General features: G+C 29.9%; 1 protein-coding gene across 3 annotated transcripts in view; it reads right to left on the reverse strand.

The window, feature by feature from the left end:
* LOC129615844 (snake venom 5'-nucleotidase) overlaps window positions 1-17793 on the reverse strand; it is a 159646-nt gene that overhangs the window by 75124 nt on the left and 66729 nt on the right. For all 3 annotated transcript variants that reach the window (XM_055531228.1, XM_055531226.1, XM_055531225.1), the window contains exon 2: window positions 10622-10874. In XM_055531228.1, the coding sequence (XP_055387203.1) occupies window positions 10622-10700 (79 nt within the window). In that variant the 5' untranslated portion in view covers window positions 10701-10874. The remainder of the gene's footprint in view (window positions 1-10621; window positions 10875-17793) is intronic.

Below are 17793 nucleotides of genomic sequence, written 5' to 3' on the forward strand. Positions count from 1 at the left end.
AACTTAAATAAAACAAAAATAATAAAGAAAAAACAAACTGAAAAATTGAGAAAACAGCTTTTTCTACACTTAAGGGGAAATTAAAACAACTTTCGTTCAGACTAAAAAAACGCGCTCAAGAACCTGTTTGATATGTACATAGCAAAATTAGAAGCCAATTGTATCAGAAAATAAATCAGTCGATTAGAATTGAACTGCTGAATTGGATATCTAATCTAGTTGTCAAGCACGAGTGAAAGAGACAGCAAACTAAATAACATCATCCACTGAAACAGCTGTAGTACCAGGTAGCTGCAGAAGAAGATAGCACTAAGTTAATGCTTGATCACGAAGGTGAAGAAAGGAGCATATACCCCATTTTACATCGTAATTTCATAAAATTTTAGCAAATAAACAAGACAAAATTGACAAAGGTTTCAAAAATAAGATTAATGCTATACTTCTCAATGGCATCAAAATTTCAAAACGATTCAGCGATTACAAGAAGTCTTACAAAAAAAATTTCCAGAGCAACAAAATAAGAATAACGCAAATGTTAGCCGAAGACATCAAAAATGAAGAAAAGAGGTTAAGAATTATCCAAGAAGAACATAAGAGCCTACAGAAATTGTCACGAATAGAAATAACAACTATTGGAAAGATACTATTTCCCAAATATAGCTAATTTAAAAAAAAAATATTTGTCTGGTTGTGACATTCGTTTCACCAATAAGTATTACCGTTAACCTTATAACCCAGAAATATTAGAAACACCAGTTCTTACCTATCTACCCAGAATTTTACACATTGATGTCAACGAAATTATACGTATAAAGGATAACATAAATGATAAACTAATAAAAATAACCCATTACTTCAGAGCACCAAAAGTAATACAAATGGACAACGAAAAAGGTTTCGTCAGTAATAAAAGAATAATTCAAAGTTAATAAAGACGTAATAGAAGGAATTAAGAAAAATTAAAATAACAAAATTTACCGTGAATAACAAAACCAAAAGCAACTAAGTTATATCAAACTGAAGAAACAATTTATGCCTTTGTTAAAAAATAAAGTTGGGTCAAACCAATGGTTTGTATTGTAGCACTTTTCCCTTCAACAAGTGAAAATTCTGCTTTTAAATATATTCCATGTATATCTACCACACTATTAAAAATATTTTCATTCATATACGATATATTCTAGGATTGCATATATTTAGGATGAACGATTTATGCAGTCTTTGAAATAAAGCAAAAATTAGTATAAAGTGGGTTAACATAATGCTCGATTTTAAGGGTTAATTGTATGAGTTAAGAAAAATAATTATATTTTTTAATGTCATGAAATTTACCGTTAACTTTCTGCGTTTATAGAAATTTAAAAAGCTTGCGGCTTCGTTCGAGAGGCGATAACTTGAGAGGGGGTGGAACTATTTGTTAATGTCTAAAAGCTCCTAAAGTTTTAAGCTTCTACAGGCTGGGGTCTAGAAGAAAAACGATATCAAAAATTTGGAAAAAAAAGACTTTAGATAACGGTGAATTTGAACGGCCATTTTGTTTTTCTAAAGTTTTGCTATAGTATACCGCGCTAGGGGAAGCAAGCCGCTGCCTTTCTGCGTTTGCAAAATTTCAAAAATGCTTATGGTTTGATAGCAACAAATAGTTAAAAAAGGCCATTTTTAGGGTTTTTGGGGGGTATAACTTCTAGAGGGGGGAGATAGGTAAAAATTTTGTTCTACAGAAATAAGTTTCTAGTAAAGATCTATGTACGTATTAAATTTCAGCTTTCTATCTTCAAGGGTGTAGAAGTTTTGTAAACAAAAAAAGTGTCCACGGACGGACGGACGGACAGAGTGAAACTAATAAGCACTTTTTTATTTTTGAAAAAGTGCTAAAAAGGACAAAATTATATCAAAATGAAGACAAAGTACAGAGTTCCCTTTTTTGTAAACAAAAATGATAGAATAGTAACGCGTAATTATGAAATTTTTAAAACCACTAATACAACTTAGAAACGGAATTTGAACTTCAAAATGAATGTACAAAGTTGATATTACCTTTCATATTTACCCAGTCATCAATAAAAGTGTAAAAATTAAACGGTTTCCAGAAACTTCAACTTTGAGGCCTCATTATTCAAGTACGATGATCGAAAAATAAAAGTATCACCAAATGTTTTTTGTTCATTGGAACTATCGATGATTTTAAAGTCGATATAATACTATTGTCAAATAAACATCAATTCTTGTCAAATATTAATAAAATTTGAATAATGGCAAGAATGGCAAATATTGTTTTGAATTTTATGAATTCCACAATATTATTTTTATACGTATACACTATAAATAAAACAACAAACTGATTTACAGGGCTGTAATAATGAGAGGCGCCATATGATATTCTTCGGGCCATTAAAATTTGCAAATATGAGAGAAACTTGCTTGTTGAGTTGAACATTTGCATAACAAAACAGAGACAACATTTTGAAGGGTTTTTGCACATTTTTCTAAGTCATTGAAGAAAAAAATTTGGTATAAAGTAGCTTTTACAGCACTTAATTTTTCTCAATTTTTCTCCTAAACCAGGTAGCGTGAAAACTCATAGTAGAGTTAGAGTTAAAATTTCAAAAAGTAAAAAAATCAGTTGAAATTGACTTTAAGCCCCTGTAACTCCGAACCTGTTGAGCAGTGAACATAAAAGTTTTGTCTACTCATAAGGGCCTATAGAGTGGCATAGTGCACTTTATTACGAGACACCCCGATGTATAAGCAACTTTCTTTGTGACGTTCTTAACAAAATCTATTTTTACGAAAATTTGAAATCAGAATATTGATGTTGAAAAAAAACTAACAATTTTCAATTTTTTCTTGTTAGATTCTAAGTCAGACATTGGTCAATTGGTTAGTTGTTATGCATATTTCATTAATAGCAATAGATGAATCTGAAAGATTAATTTCAAATAATTCGAAAATTTTCAATTAACAGTTTTTAATAAAAATTAATTTCAAAGTATAAAATTCGAAAGGATCTCGTTCGAACAAGTCGTGTTTTTAATATTGAAAGAGATTAAAAATTAGAAACTTTTTAACCAAATAGAATAATAAAAATTAGATTTAAATTTTAAATTATTAAACACAACATTATTTAACTTACAAACTTTTATTGAATTTTTTATAATGCAATATAAGCAGTTTATATTTCTTACAATTGTTATATGTATGTTCTTTGTTTTCACAAAAAGAAAGAAACAACAAAAGCACTAGGAAGATTTTACTTTAATTTCACTTTTTTGTTACTGTTTGCAAATATGAACAATAATATTACTGATTAATTTAAAAGAAAATCAATGAAATTGAAATCCATTGCGGAAAATGTATAAACAATGTAAGAAGCGGTTCAAAAATAAACTGTCATGGTAGGTGTGGTAAGCCCTTCCATACAAATTGTTTTGGTTTTGGGGATTTTAATGTGAATTTGTTTATTGAAAGACCAATCATTGCCGACCGCATTGTGTATACAATAACACATTTACTTGAATATACATAAACTTCATTCGTCAAGAAATCGAAGCGTCAGCAACTGGGCGTTCACTACGAGCCAAATATACATATTTGCCTATATAAAGAGAAATAATCAAATGATTTCATTGAAATTTAATGTTTAATTTGAGGTGTTAAAGCAAAGAATCTATAAATTTTTTTCAAAGGCCAGGGCATGGAAACTGATCTGACGCCCGATTTTACATTTTTTATCATATCTACGGAACGAATTGATGGAATTTCTTGAAATTTAATATTTGAGTTCTGGTTAAATACCGCTCAAAAAGAAGAGGAAAAATAAATTTAAACCCGATTAAAATTGAGTTTTCTGTGGGAACGTTCTTCTCTATGGTAGGGATTTAAATATCAAATGCGGGGAATTAAAACAATGAATCTAAAATATTTTTTAAAAAGGGTCATGCCACGGAAAGCAAATTGGGCCCCGATTTTATATTTGGTATTTACCTTCTGGCTGTTACAGAAACTCCGAACTTTTCATGGAATTAGGGTGACACAATGCGAGATTTTACTAAGCCAAATTTACACTTTTCTGGGTATATTAGCTAAAAGCTTGCTAATTTCCCTAAAATTGAAATTAAATGTTCAAAATGCATTTCCATAATCATCCGAATACTTTCACAAAATCAGGCAATATACATTGCAGTTGGTTAAGTGCTGTGTATATAAGATCTGTTTTTTTTTTTTCTTATTTTTGATTCTTATTTTTGACAAACACAACAGCAACACAACAGTTGTATAAAAACTTTTGCTATTTTGAATTCGCAGTATTGTGTTCATAAACAAAAAATGTCCTTAACAAAAAAAAAATTCATTTATTTTAGGCCAAATAGTGGAAAATTCTATTTTAGGAAATATAAGCGTTAAGAAACCTAAAACAAAAAGAAATTTTGTTATGTTGAACTACAACAATTAACAAACGAATTCCTAAAAAACTGAAAAAGGTAGTAAAAAAATTTGATGTGGTCAGCACACAGCCGACCGCATTGTGTATTGTCTAGTTAAATGAAAATGTTACAGAATATTATAAAAATACTTCTTTCCAATTTTTAGGACATTAGTAAGCTTATAGTTAACATGTAAACTAGAAAAATGTAAATTCGGCTCTTAGTAGAGTTTCGCTTTGTGTTACCCGAATTCCCTGAAATGCTCGCCAGTTAGTTTCGGTAACAACCAGAACTCAAATATCAAATTTCAAGAAATTCCATCAATTCGTTCCGTAGAATTGGTGAAAAATGTAAAATCAGTTTTCGAGCCCTGATCTTTCCAAAAAATTTACATGTTTATTGTTTTAATACGAGGCATTCAAATATTAAATTTCAATTAAATCGGTTGATTATTTCTCTTTATATACACAAAAATGTATATTTGGCCCGTAGTAAACTTTCAGTTGCTGATGCCTGATTTGTTCCAAAAGTTAGGAATTTTCGCGGACGGTCGAGCAAAGCTCAAATATGTAATTTCAAGTAAATCGGTTGAATATTTTCTTCAAAATGGTGAAAAATGTAACATCGGCCCGTAAATCAGTTTGCGAGCCCTGATCTTTCCAAAAAATTTATGTGTTCATTGCTTTTACATGAGGAATTCATATATCACATTTCAATGAAATCGGTTGATCATTTCTCTTTATATACACAAAAGTGTATGTTTGGCCCGTAGTAAACGTCCAGTTGCTGATGCTTGATTTGTTCCAAAAGCTAGGAATTTTCACGGACGGTCGAGCAAAGCTCATATATGAAATTTCATTTAAATCGGTTGAATACTTTCTTCAAAATGGTGAAAAATGTAAAATCGGCCCACAAATCAGTTTTCGTGCCCTGATCTTTCCAAAAAATTTATATGTTCATTGTTTTATTACGAGGAATTCATATATTAAATTTCAATGAAATCGGTTGATTATTTCTCTTTATATACACAAAAATGTATATTTGGCCCGTAGTAAACGTCTAGTTACGGATGCCTGCTTTCTTCCAAAACATAGAAATTTTCGCGGACGGTCGAGCTGAGCTTATATATAAAATTTCAAGTAAATCGGTTGAATATTTTCTTCAAAATGCTCAAAAATGTAAAACAGACTCGCTAAAAAGTGCAGTTCCCGAGGCCTGATATATCCCAAAAGTTGATCAATCCGTGCCATGGTGGAGATATGCTTACATATAAAATTTCATCAAAATCGGTTCAGCCGAACTTGAGATACACGCGTGGACACACAGACCGACAGACTGACAGGTTGCTAAAAATAGTTTATTTACACCGAAAACTCGACATGCAAAATTTGTTGCCATCACATAACCTACTTATTGTTTACACAATACGGTCGGTAAAAAAGGTACAGCTGATTTAACTGCGCTAGCCATAATAATTAAAATATTTTTGTGATAGGTTAGCAATGTTTATGAACAAACTTGGTTAGCAACATTTGTTTATGAACACAAATATAGCGCAGTTCTCGCTATATATCGCGATATACTGAATTTATGAAAAGGCCTAACCTATTTTTTTACTTAACACAAAACTAAAAAACTTCAAGAGACAAAATTTTTAGTTATTTTAATTTTTGTTTTCAAACAAAAATACTACACTAGAGCTCCCCGTACTCATTTTTTTAAAACAAAATGCTACTGAAAAACAGGTTGAAAATAACAACAAAACGCTTTAGGAAAAATGCTTCAAAAGTAGAACCGAATCTTATAATTTAAATTTTTATTCCATTTACTTCTTATTTTAATTTTTTTTCGCATTTGTTACTTACTCTAAAAGTATCTACCGCTCGCGAGAAATAATACGATAACCTTATGTGATATACCAGCTGCTTAGCAGGCTTATTCAATTTGTAATAATAATATTAAAGAACTTTTAAATAAATATAAAATGCAGATTAAAAGTTAAAATAAACTAGCAATTATAATAATAAAACAAACAGCTGAGCAAACAAAAGCTGAATGGAAACGCCATATTGACTCAGTGAACATTAAAATAAATTGTAACATAAAAAAGGGTTGGGTTTGTTGCGGTGTTTTGTAATGTCAGTAAAATTGATACCAAATCAAGAAGAAAAAATTTGAAAGACTATGATGATGTAATATTTAAAGAAAGAATCCAAAAATACTTGTCGTGGGTATTTTGGAGAATTACAACAGAGATGAATTCATCGATAAAATTCAAATACTTAAAAAATTTTAGAAATATAATGAAATTCAGAAAGATTAGAATTGGCTGGGATATGTGTTAAGTTTATGAGAGTTATGATATGAGAAGATATAGAAGATATTTGTCTGTTTCGAACACAGTGAGTTGTATAAAATGTGCTGGTGATCATTTTGTAAATGATTGCAAATCTGATAAAATGGTATAATCGGGAAGTAATCGATGCAGAACCGAAAATCTCCAAACCTTACTTGAAATTAAAAAAAATTTTTAATAGATTTTCAGTTATTAAATATTTTAATACTTTTACACAAAGTCTTTTCCAAATAAACGCCAAAAAGCATAAAATTAAGAGGTCCAAAAATGTCAAATTATATTGCATCAGCAAGGTACACGCCTCACATCGGTATAGCATCAGCAACATTTTTTTGCATCGACGCTGCATTGACGCACATTTTTGATTACTTTCCGATTATACATAAACTCAGTGCATAGTGTGTTTTATGGCAAAAAATTAATTCAAATTAAATTTAAATACAGAGCATGGAATTTATGGCAAAATATGTCTTTCAAAAGAAAATTTGATGTTGAACAAAGAAAAAAATTTCTCAGATTTCACACAAAACACATGAAGAAATAAGAGTAATTCATTTAAGCGTCCAAGATATAACTGGAAATTTCTATATTTTAGAACAAATACATTGTTTAAATTATTTTGATTTGATAATAATTAGAAAAACTTGTGGCATTGATGAAGGGGAAAATTTGCTAGACAGTTGCCATATGTATGAGTGCAACTTATATTCAGTTTCAGAGTTTAATAAGGAATTGTGGATATTGCAATGTAAAGTTGAATTAATTAACAATTAACAATTATTTATTAATTAACAATTAATATGTGTCCCTGTACGAAAAAATTTTAGAAAAGGTAATTAGTAAGCAACTTCAACAATATCTGGATCAAAATAATATTTTATATAACGAACAAAATGGATTTAGAAAAAAAAAACAATTTTTGCTAATCCGCCTTAAAGTTTGCTATATGTAATTGAAAATTAGCAAAAGAAAATAATTTGGTAATTGCGGTGGTTTTTCTAGATTTTGAAAGAGGGTTCGAAAGAGTTAGTCATAACATTTTATTAATGAAGTTGAAGCAATATAATATTGTTAGGGCTGAACTGGAATGATTTAAAAGTTTTTTCAAAAGCAGAAAGCAAAAAGCAAGTATAAACGGCCTTTCTTCTTGAAATGAAGCTATCAATATTGAACTTACACTAGGAACTATTTCGGTTCTAAATTTTTTTTTATATGATGATATTACAAAATCATACATCAAATTTTGTACAACTATGTTATTTGCCGATGATGTGCTTATATACATTGAAGCATACAAGATTGTAGCGGTGAAATCAACGAAGGTCTTTAGAGCTTATTTATTTGACTTAGTATTAATAAACTTAAGTTAAACTTAGATAAAACAAGATGTATGGTAATCAACAACCAAACTAATGATATAATCGATATGAAAATTAGCAATACAACCATTGAACTGGTTTCTGCAAATAAATACTTAGGAGTATAATTTGATGATAGACATTATATCAGTAACAAAATATCACCAAAAATTAGATATTTGGTTCGTATCAGAAGTAAAATCACGCTGAAATGTGCATTAACGATGTACAACACCATGATTTTGCCATATCTAGATTATTGCGCATCATTATTATTCCTATGCAATGAAAATAAAAAAGATAGGTTGCAAATTTTACAAAACAAGGCAATGCGTATTATTTTCAGATATAGCAAAAAAACAAATATTAGATTCATGCTTGGTCAGCTGAAATGGATATCTGTAAGATAAATATTTCAATACAATACGTTCTTATTTATTTTCAAAGTTAAACTAACTGAAAATAAATTATGTGGGGAATTAACACCATATACCCTGAGATCTGCAAATTTCTTCAAGCTCCCACTTTTTAGAAAAAATAACATCCAAAATAAATTATTTCATAAGGGAATGAAGCTGTTCAATTCTTTACCAAAAGTGATTATGCTGAAAGTAATTTTAAATCATTTAAACACATTTTCGTAAAATATTTGATATGTATATTTCAACAAAAGTTTTCTTTTTTTGTTGTTACTGCGCTTTGTTTTATTAACCTTTAATTTTTTAATGTTATATAAATTATTTTTCATTTTAATTGAACTAAAATCTTTCCAAAGAAATTTGTACATAATAAGAAATTTTAATTTTAAAAGCAATAATATACAATTTCATGTTCTGTAAAAATTTTGTCGTCTTATTTAAATTCGTGATATCATTATTAAGCTAATAACATGTTGACTATAACTTGATTAAAAAACATTTTTTTTATTTTTAGTATTAGTTAAATTACGGAATTTCATATTTTTGGATGCTTTTGTCTTTTAGAAACAGATTTCTGAACGAAAATTTATGATATTTATACGTAGAGATGTTCTCTACATATATTTTCGGTAACACTATATTACTGTATTTAACCCGAGTTTCAGATTTACGAAAAACTTAAAGATGAATTTGTTTCATAAATAATTGTTAGCATTTATACATAAAGTTAGATCAAATCAATGGCTTGCAAAGTAGCACTTTTTCCTTGAACAAATGAAATTCAAAAGATAATTGCGTGAATTAAGATAAATAATCATATTTTTGGATGACCAGCTTTTACCGTAAGCTTTTTGCTTTATATAAATATTTGAAAATGCTTGCAGTTTCAGAGATATGGGACGCTGAAAATTTTAAGAATTTCGCGATGCGGTCGTTTCGGAGGGGACGAAGGTGGGAAAAAATTTTTTCTAACAAAATAAGTTATGTAAGTAGAAGAAAAACGATATCAAAAAGAACGGACTTTTACAACTGCATTTTGTTATTTTAATGTTTGACTACAATTTATCGTAGTAGAAGAAGCTGTCCACTACACTTTTTCTGCACTTGCAGAATTTACAAATGTTTTGTCTCTCGGCACAATAAATAGTCAAAAAATGATATTTTTGGAACTTTCAAGGCCTATAGCTTTTGAAAGAGGAAAGATAAGTATAGTAAGTATGGTGATCGTGACCCAGTCGGCTAACATGCACCACCATGTTATCCAAGAAATTATACATGTACCGCCTTACATATTATTTGGGTCAAAAGGTGAATTTTTTTGTTTTTTGTAGTTTTGTGTACCGTCATGGTAAAACCGGTAAAACTGAGCAAAAAATGTTCTTCTGAGAATTCTGAGAAGAAAATCAGCTTTGATAAAGTGCGTATGTAGCGCACGAAATATATTAGCGAAAAATAAAAAAGTATTTTATTCCGAATAAAAGGAAGTTTTCTTTTCATACCAATAATAAAAAAGAATTATATTTCGGAAAAATTATCAACCATTGAAAAAAATTTTTTAAAAATGAAATATTCTTTAATTTTGGCTCTTGTGCGGTTTAAAAAAATTTTAAATTAAAGGAGAAAACTTCAAATACGAAATAGGTGGCCCACGATCACCTCACTTACTCTAAATATTTTCTCCTAGAAAATAAAATTTCTAGTAAAGATCTGTTTGTATACAAAATTTAAGTTGAAAAGTATTAATTTCGAGTGCGTCTTGCATTTACAATGTCGGTAAATAAATAGCAAGGGTAAACGCTAAATACTTGTGACTTCAATCTTGAAAATTTTGGTTATGTGAAAATCTTCACATGAGCAGTTATATGTTACTTCTTTCCTTTCGGAAAGTCAAAAAATTATGTATTTAGGTACTAGAAAACTAAACAAACAATGCTGCGAATATCGCAAAGCAAAACAATTAATGCTACATTTGGATCAGCTAGAATGCACACAATGAAAACAAAATCACTTTAAAAGAAAAATTAAATTTTGATATATGTACATGTGTATAAAACAACACCATACCCGGTTCCTTTGACGAAATTTCTTCTATATTGTAAACATCATTGTAATGTAATATTGTAAGCGGTTTAATGTCAGACATATTGCTCAAAAATTTTGTTTTCCCCAATGTACTAATGGGTAATTTATTGGGAGATCCGAATGTTTCGTTATGATCAAAAAGGTTTTTAACATCTGATGTATCTAATAAATCTGGATTTGTACTTTGCAATTGTGTAACAGCCCTTTTCCCAGCTTCACGCACTTCTATTGATGCCTGCGAAAGAAAAATTTTTATCAAAATTTCAAATGTCTTAGAAACACTAAATTTGCAGCTTTGATCAACTAAAAATCAAATGCATTTGCTTTTGAGAATTTTTTTTTCTTTGTGATAAAGAAATAAAACATTACTGTTTTTAAATTTTAATAAAAAAATATGAAAAATTTGAAAAATTAACGGTAAATTCAGTTCGCTTAAATGGTTGCCTGGAAAAGTAAATAGCACATTGACTTTTATTATTTAGTTTGTGCTAATATCACATGCGAAAAATGTGAAAGTTAAATTAGTGCATAAAATTATTGTAATGCAAAATAAAAAAAAATAAAAAATTTGTAGAAGATATCATTGCACTATAGAAAAGAGAATATCAATAGAGAAGATCTCTTTATAATAATGGTAAAACCGTACAAGAAATCAGTGAAATTATTAATAGATACAGAAATCGATCTTTTCAATGGTTTACAATGCACTTCATCTGGTCGAAAATGATGCAAGTTTGATAAATAGAAACATAAGTCGAATATGTACAGAACACAAGACCATTACTTTGATGGATAGATCAATCATTCGAAAGTTCAAGAATAATCCTTTTAAGAGTTCCAGAAGAGAAGCAGGACGAAATTATTGCTGAACTAGTGTTGAAATTTCTTCCAGACCAGTACGAAGGCGTTTAAACGGAGCAGAAATATTTGGACGCATTGGTAAGAAAAAGCCGCTCCCCTTCACAATAAACATTAGGGATAGTTTAAAGTTTGCAAGAGATCATATTATTAAATCTACTTTTTTTTGGAAAAATGTCCTTCGAAGTGATGAAACAAAGACCAACAGGCTCGGACCAGATGCTAGATCATTTCATCATCGCTGAAAAATCCAAGCATTTAACCCCAAGTACACACAAAAAACAGTTAAGCATTTTGGTAAAAATATTAAAGCATTTTCATGGCGTAGGATGGGACTTATAATCCATATAAATGGGCAAATGGATCGGTTTCAATATTTAGAAATTTTAAAAAAATCATATGGAACCACATGCTTTTGAGTTCGCAAGCACACTGCTCGTTTGGTTCAGAATTGCATTACCGAGGAAAATATAAATGTTTTGAAATGGGCAGGGATCTGAATTCAACAGAGCATGTAAGGAATGAGGTGAAGGTTAAACTGCAAGCTCAAAATTTTCAAAATTTTGATTTGTGGTCCGAAGTAAAGGATGCTGTATATTCAATTTCAAGTGAAAGAATACACAAGCTTATTGAAAGCATGCCTCGAAGATTGCAGGTCATAATTAATAATTGAGGTATCAGTACCAAATATTGAAAAGGTAAAACTATAGAATTTCAAATTTTTTCATATGTACTAATATGCTATTTACTTGTCTAGCCAGCCATTTAAGCGAACAGAATTTACCGTTAATTTTTCAAATTTTTTGAAATGAAATTTTTTTTTATAACTAAAACTGATAAAGCAATAATTTTTTTTATTAAAATTCAAAAGCAGTAATATTTTATTTACTTATCACGAAACAAAAAGTCTCAAAAACAAATGCATGTGCTATTTAGTTGACCAAAGCTGTATATAAAAACGGCTTCAAAAATATATAAGAGAATATAACAAATCAAAATAAATAAACTAAAGTTTAATAATTAAAAATAAACCTACTTTTGAAATAATTTTAAGCACTTTTAGCGGTTATCTGTTAAATTAGCCAGCTTTAAAATTATTTTAGATAAAAACCTAATTTCAAAAAAATAGTTTTTTAAGTTTAAAAATCTTTTTCGTGCTATAGGCTGTTAAAAACACATTGGTCTTAGATTTTTTTCATATAAATAAATGCTAACTTGAGAGTTGTGCAACATAGAGTAACTATTGTTTTAAAAATAATTAATACATATTTATTTTTATACCCGTACGAACGTATGTTCGAAGGGTATACTAAATTTGCCTTACCGTTTGTAACGCTAAGAAATAACGGTGATAGATATAGACTCAAGTGTATGTTTTTGATCAGCATCAAATTCTGAGTTGAATTAGCTTTGTCTGTCCGTCCGTCCGTCCGTCCGCCCCAACGATAACTCAAAAACTAATTGAGCTAAATTAACCAAATTTTCACAAATGATTTATTGTAGCCTATTTAAATTGGACATGATGGGGATACCGGTTCGGGTAGCTGTGGTATTGAAATTTCAGAAAAACGAATATATTAGTAATGCCAATGTGTCTCATAAAAGTCGTTGAAATTACTTGGCTCCTTCTGGTACCTGCAATACAATTTCAAAAGCAATTTGGCTATATCTCAGAAACTATAAAAGCTATGCTATTGAAATTTCACACAAGCAAATATATTAGTAGGGCCGATGTTCTTGATAAAAGTCGTTAACATTTCTTGGCTCTTTCTGGTAGCTGCCATACAACTTCAATAGTAGTTTGGCACACACAGAATTTTGAAAAAAAAACACATTACTGAAATTTTTCATAAATTAATATGGTAATAAGGCAACAATTAAAGTCATAGTCTGTCCCATAGTAAGTTATGGCATCTTTATTCGCACATAGGATAACAAATTCATACGGGTATCACAGAGTTGACAAGGTCAACTCTATTTTTTCTTGTTATTCTTACAATTAATTATATTAACTGAAGATTATTATTTTTTTGAGAAAAGTCCAAAGTGAGAATTTTGAATTTTTTTTAAATTTTTAGTTAATCAGAGTTTTTCAAAATATATTTTGTTTTTCATAATTTTCCTTAATTTTGATCTTACAATCAATTTGATCTGAACCATAGTTTTCGAGATAAAGCTCGTCAAAATCAGAATTTTTATTTTTTGAATTGTTTTTTTTAAACTCTAAATTTCTCGAAAATTTTAAACGGTGCACGTTTTCTTTTCTTTTCTGAGTTTCCTTTTTTTTCCTGAGAAAAGTTCTGCAAAACTTTTTATGTTAGTTAAATTCCTGAACAAAAGCAAGAACTGAATGTACTCTATTCTCGTTTTTAAATACAACTTTGTTCATATGCATTTTGAATTATTATTCATTCAAGAAATATATTGCCTTGCTAAATTTATTTGGTTAGAAAATTTCAATGTGTGCATGAATATTTACCTCTAAATGCATATAACATGAAATTGCAGCTAGTTGTATTTTTTTTTTCTTTTAAGAACTTGAAATTTTTTCGATAATTTTATTATATATATATATATATATAGCTACTTCGGAGGTGTAAAAAAGTACGGATAGTTTTAGAAGAGCTAGAGGCATGGTACAAAAGGCATTGGATTGGGTTTTGCGAGTAGAGTTCCAGAAAAAGCAAGAAGTCCTCCCGCCTTCCTCCTTCACTCCCCACAAGATCCTTTGTGACCGATTTTTACAAAATGGTGCTATATCTTATGAGGGTAATTTGCATTTACTTTTGGCACTTTCTCCAAATTACAAAAATTTGCATTGCCAATTACGAAAAAATTCCGAGCAAAAAGGACCTTTTCAAAAAATTTTTTATGAAAAAGCTCTAAAGTCTTAATATTATTGCGAAACATTATTTTTTATAACAGTTTGCAAAGAAAATAATTTTCGTGTATAGCTTTCGTTCTGCCTCTTCGGGATATCACCTTGATGCGGTGAGGCAGTTTAAGTACGACCAATGAACTCGAGAGCTGTGTCGACGTGCACTGCAACTGCGATACCTGACAGGTCCAACCATGTCGAAGAGGTCGAGAGAGACATCAGAAACTAACAAAATTTCGGAGGTCTTGAAGTAATGGGTAAAACCTATTCTGAGAAAGCCCCCCCCCCTCTCACAATCTAGTGGTGTTATACAATCCGTCCCTAATGAACTACTTGGGAACCAGTGCATATACTGGCTGCCGCGAACGGAATGTCTCGAATACCAGGTCAGCCCAAAGAGTATTTTTTACCTTACTACGTCATGTAGTAAGGTAACTCTCGTAGCTACTCGTAGGCCGAAACATTGAAAGACAACAAAAACAAAAATAAAGAAAAGTAAGAATCAGTTTGCCCCCACGCATATCAGATCCTTAAAAATATTCTTTTTTATCCCGATGGACAATATACTAAACAAACATTGAAGTAATGAATGGTAGACTCAACCTTAACCTCCTCAGTCTCTAATTTGGATACCCCATCATGTTTTACGGCTTCCCCAGCTAAAATAGCACTGCCTCCTCTTGTATGGCAACCAGGGCGAGTTGCGCTATAGCATCTATAACCAAATACATTAAAGTACAGCTTTACCTTCACGTTAACACTTTCTTCTTTGAAAATCCTTATTAACTGTGTGTGATTAGTTACATTTCTCAGCGGCGGAGGTTTATGTTTTTTAAGCTGAGCATTCTTTTTTGATGGAGATTGCTCCACCCTGGTGCTATTAATTTCTAGTGCAGGTTCCATTTCTGGTAAACTCTTAACTTTTCTTTTCTTTGACTTTCTTTTAGTTTTAAGAATCCAATCGGCTTTTCTAGCCAACTCTTCCTCATCTGTTTCATACTCGATCACACCTAGTTCTCGGTGCCTTTTGAAATCGCATTCTGTTGTCCCAATAATGTTAAATTTTCTGGTTTAGGTTTGCGAATCTCTTCTTTCAGCTCCTTACATAGGTTCCCCAAGTCGCTCATACGCGAATCGACCATTGGTCCCTAATGCGAAGGGCCTTTACATTACCTTCAGAGGTTTTACTTTTGTTATCTTCTTCAGACCTTCTTTCTGTATAACCTTCTATGATTTTTCTTCTAACTTCCCCTATAGGAGAGACCTTGCAGCCCTTGAGCTATTGCCATACAGGTTCATAAATTTCGCTGAGTGATCTTCTCTTTCGACTGGCGACTTCTCTTAACTTCTTGAACATTCAGTCAAGCCCTCACCGACAGCCGTGGCCTCTGCCAACACTTTGGCAGATATCCGTACCGCATTTTTATTCTTATTATTGGACATTATATATTTGTTTATAAGTTATATGGCTATCAACCCAGTCATGGTTTGGTCACAGCTGCCTGCTGCGGTTCCTCAACCGGGAATGAAATAGCACAAAATGGAAATAAATAGGATACACATTCATTTTATAATATTTATAATATTTTTGGCCAATAAAATAAAACACTTACAGTATTTTTTAATTTTTCTAACAAACAATATAAGCTTTTATTTTTAACATTATTTGCAAGACCAAAAATAAAGAACAATCAATTACCTGTAAAACAAACTCCTAATGATAACTCTATGTTGTATGGTTCCGAAGTTACAAGCATTTATTTATATGCAGGAAAAGTCCGTTACCTTTTTTTTTTCAACAGCCTGTAGCTCCAAAACAAGTATACCAGGACCTTCCCCCCCCCCCCCCCCCCCCCCTGAAATCAATCATCCCTGAAATAGTTGTGTTTTAAGAAAGGAAAAGTATATTCCTCACACACAGCTATTTGCAAAAATTTTAAATCAATACAAAAATATATTTTTAAATTATTAAACTTTTGCAAATAGGTGATTTTGAAAACCCTACAGAATGGAACATAATTTCAAAATTACAGACATAATACTTGTAATGTTTGCACACGACTAGTGTTTAATAAAAATTTATTCTCGACTAGTGTTTACTCTCGACACCTCCTTGAACGCATCGAGAAAAAAAAAACTTCTTTGAGATAAATTAGGGATTTTAAAAAATTTTCAGTTTTTCAATTCAATATTTTGTGTTTCTGACATCATTTATCGGCATACGGTTATGTAGCTCTATCAATTGACAAAGAAGTTTGCAAACACAACTTTGCTTCTACAGCATCACAGTTCTAATGGATATTTATCGGACAGAATTTTTTTAATTCAATTTTTTAAACCTCGAAAACTACCCCCGGACGTGCAAATTTTCTTTCCATGCGATCTTTTACTAAAAAACTTCAACAAATCACTTCCCGAGAGCTTTAACACTTGGATCAGACCTGCTTGTAGTATTATGAAAAATTACACTTTTGTAATTTTTCCTTATATTTTATTTATTTCGAAAGTTAAATTTTAAAAAAAATAATGTACTTATAATTTTTAATATTTTTAATTTTTTTAAATTTTATATAACAATATAAATTGTTGTGTCCATTTTGAATATATTTTGTATCAATTGAATTATTTTTATAATTTTGTTTTGCTTTAGGTACAACTTTAGTGCCTTTCGGTATTCATTAATGGAATTATAAATTGTAACATCCAAAAACGGAATAAACATTTACAGCTCAAAAGCGTTAGCTAAAAATTTTGGAAACTTAGAATATGTAGCTATGTTAACGAAGGAAAATTAATTTTTGTTTATTACTAATTAATTTTTGTTTATTACTCTAATGTTTAAAAGAAAAATATGTAAGTAGACTGTGGTTATCAAAAAGAGTATTTTCACTTGTTCAAGGGAAAATTGCTTCTATACAAACTATTAGTTTGACCCACATTGATTTATTTTAAAAACTATTTAAATAAAACGTCTTAAGGATTTCTTCAAATCATATACATACTTACATATGTTTTCTTAGACCTACTACTCATACTCGATATGCAATAAATACATTAATTATTTCATCTAACAAATTGTATATATATTACAGTATATGTAATAATATATGGTTAAAAAAAGAAATAAAACTTTTTTTAATACTAAAAAAATAGATAATTTTAATATATATTTATTTAATTTGACAAATCTGAACTTTGGTATTATGTATGTGTAACACTAATTAGTGACATGATAATTGATATAAAATATTGTAGAATATAATACGACAATTTTAGAAATATCCTTATCCTATCGTGAAAAGACTGAAGATTTTACTCTTATTTTTAGAATACAAAAAAAAAAAACATTTTTCCTTACTTTTTTCGTGTCCTCGCAACTTTAACGTCTAGGGAACGTTAACTAACTTCTAAATTTTAA

The sequence above is a fragment of the Condylostylus longicornis genome, unplaced genomic scaffold, assembly GCF_029603195.1.
Source record: "Condylostylus longicornis isolate FDR11 unplaced genomic scaffold, ASM2960319v2 ptg000152l, whole genome shotgun sequence".
Taxonomy (NCBI): domain Eukaryota; kingdom Metazoa; phylum Arthropoda; class Insecta; order Diptera; family Dolichopodidae; genus Condylostylus; species Condylostylus longicornis.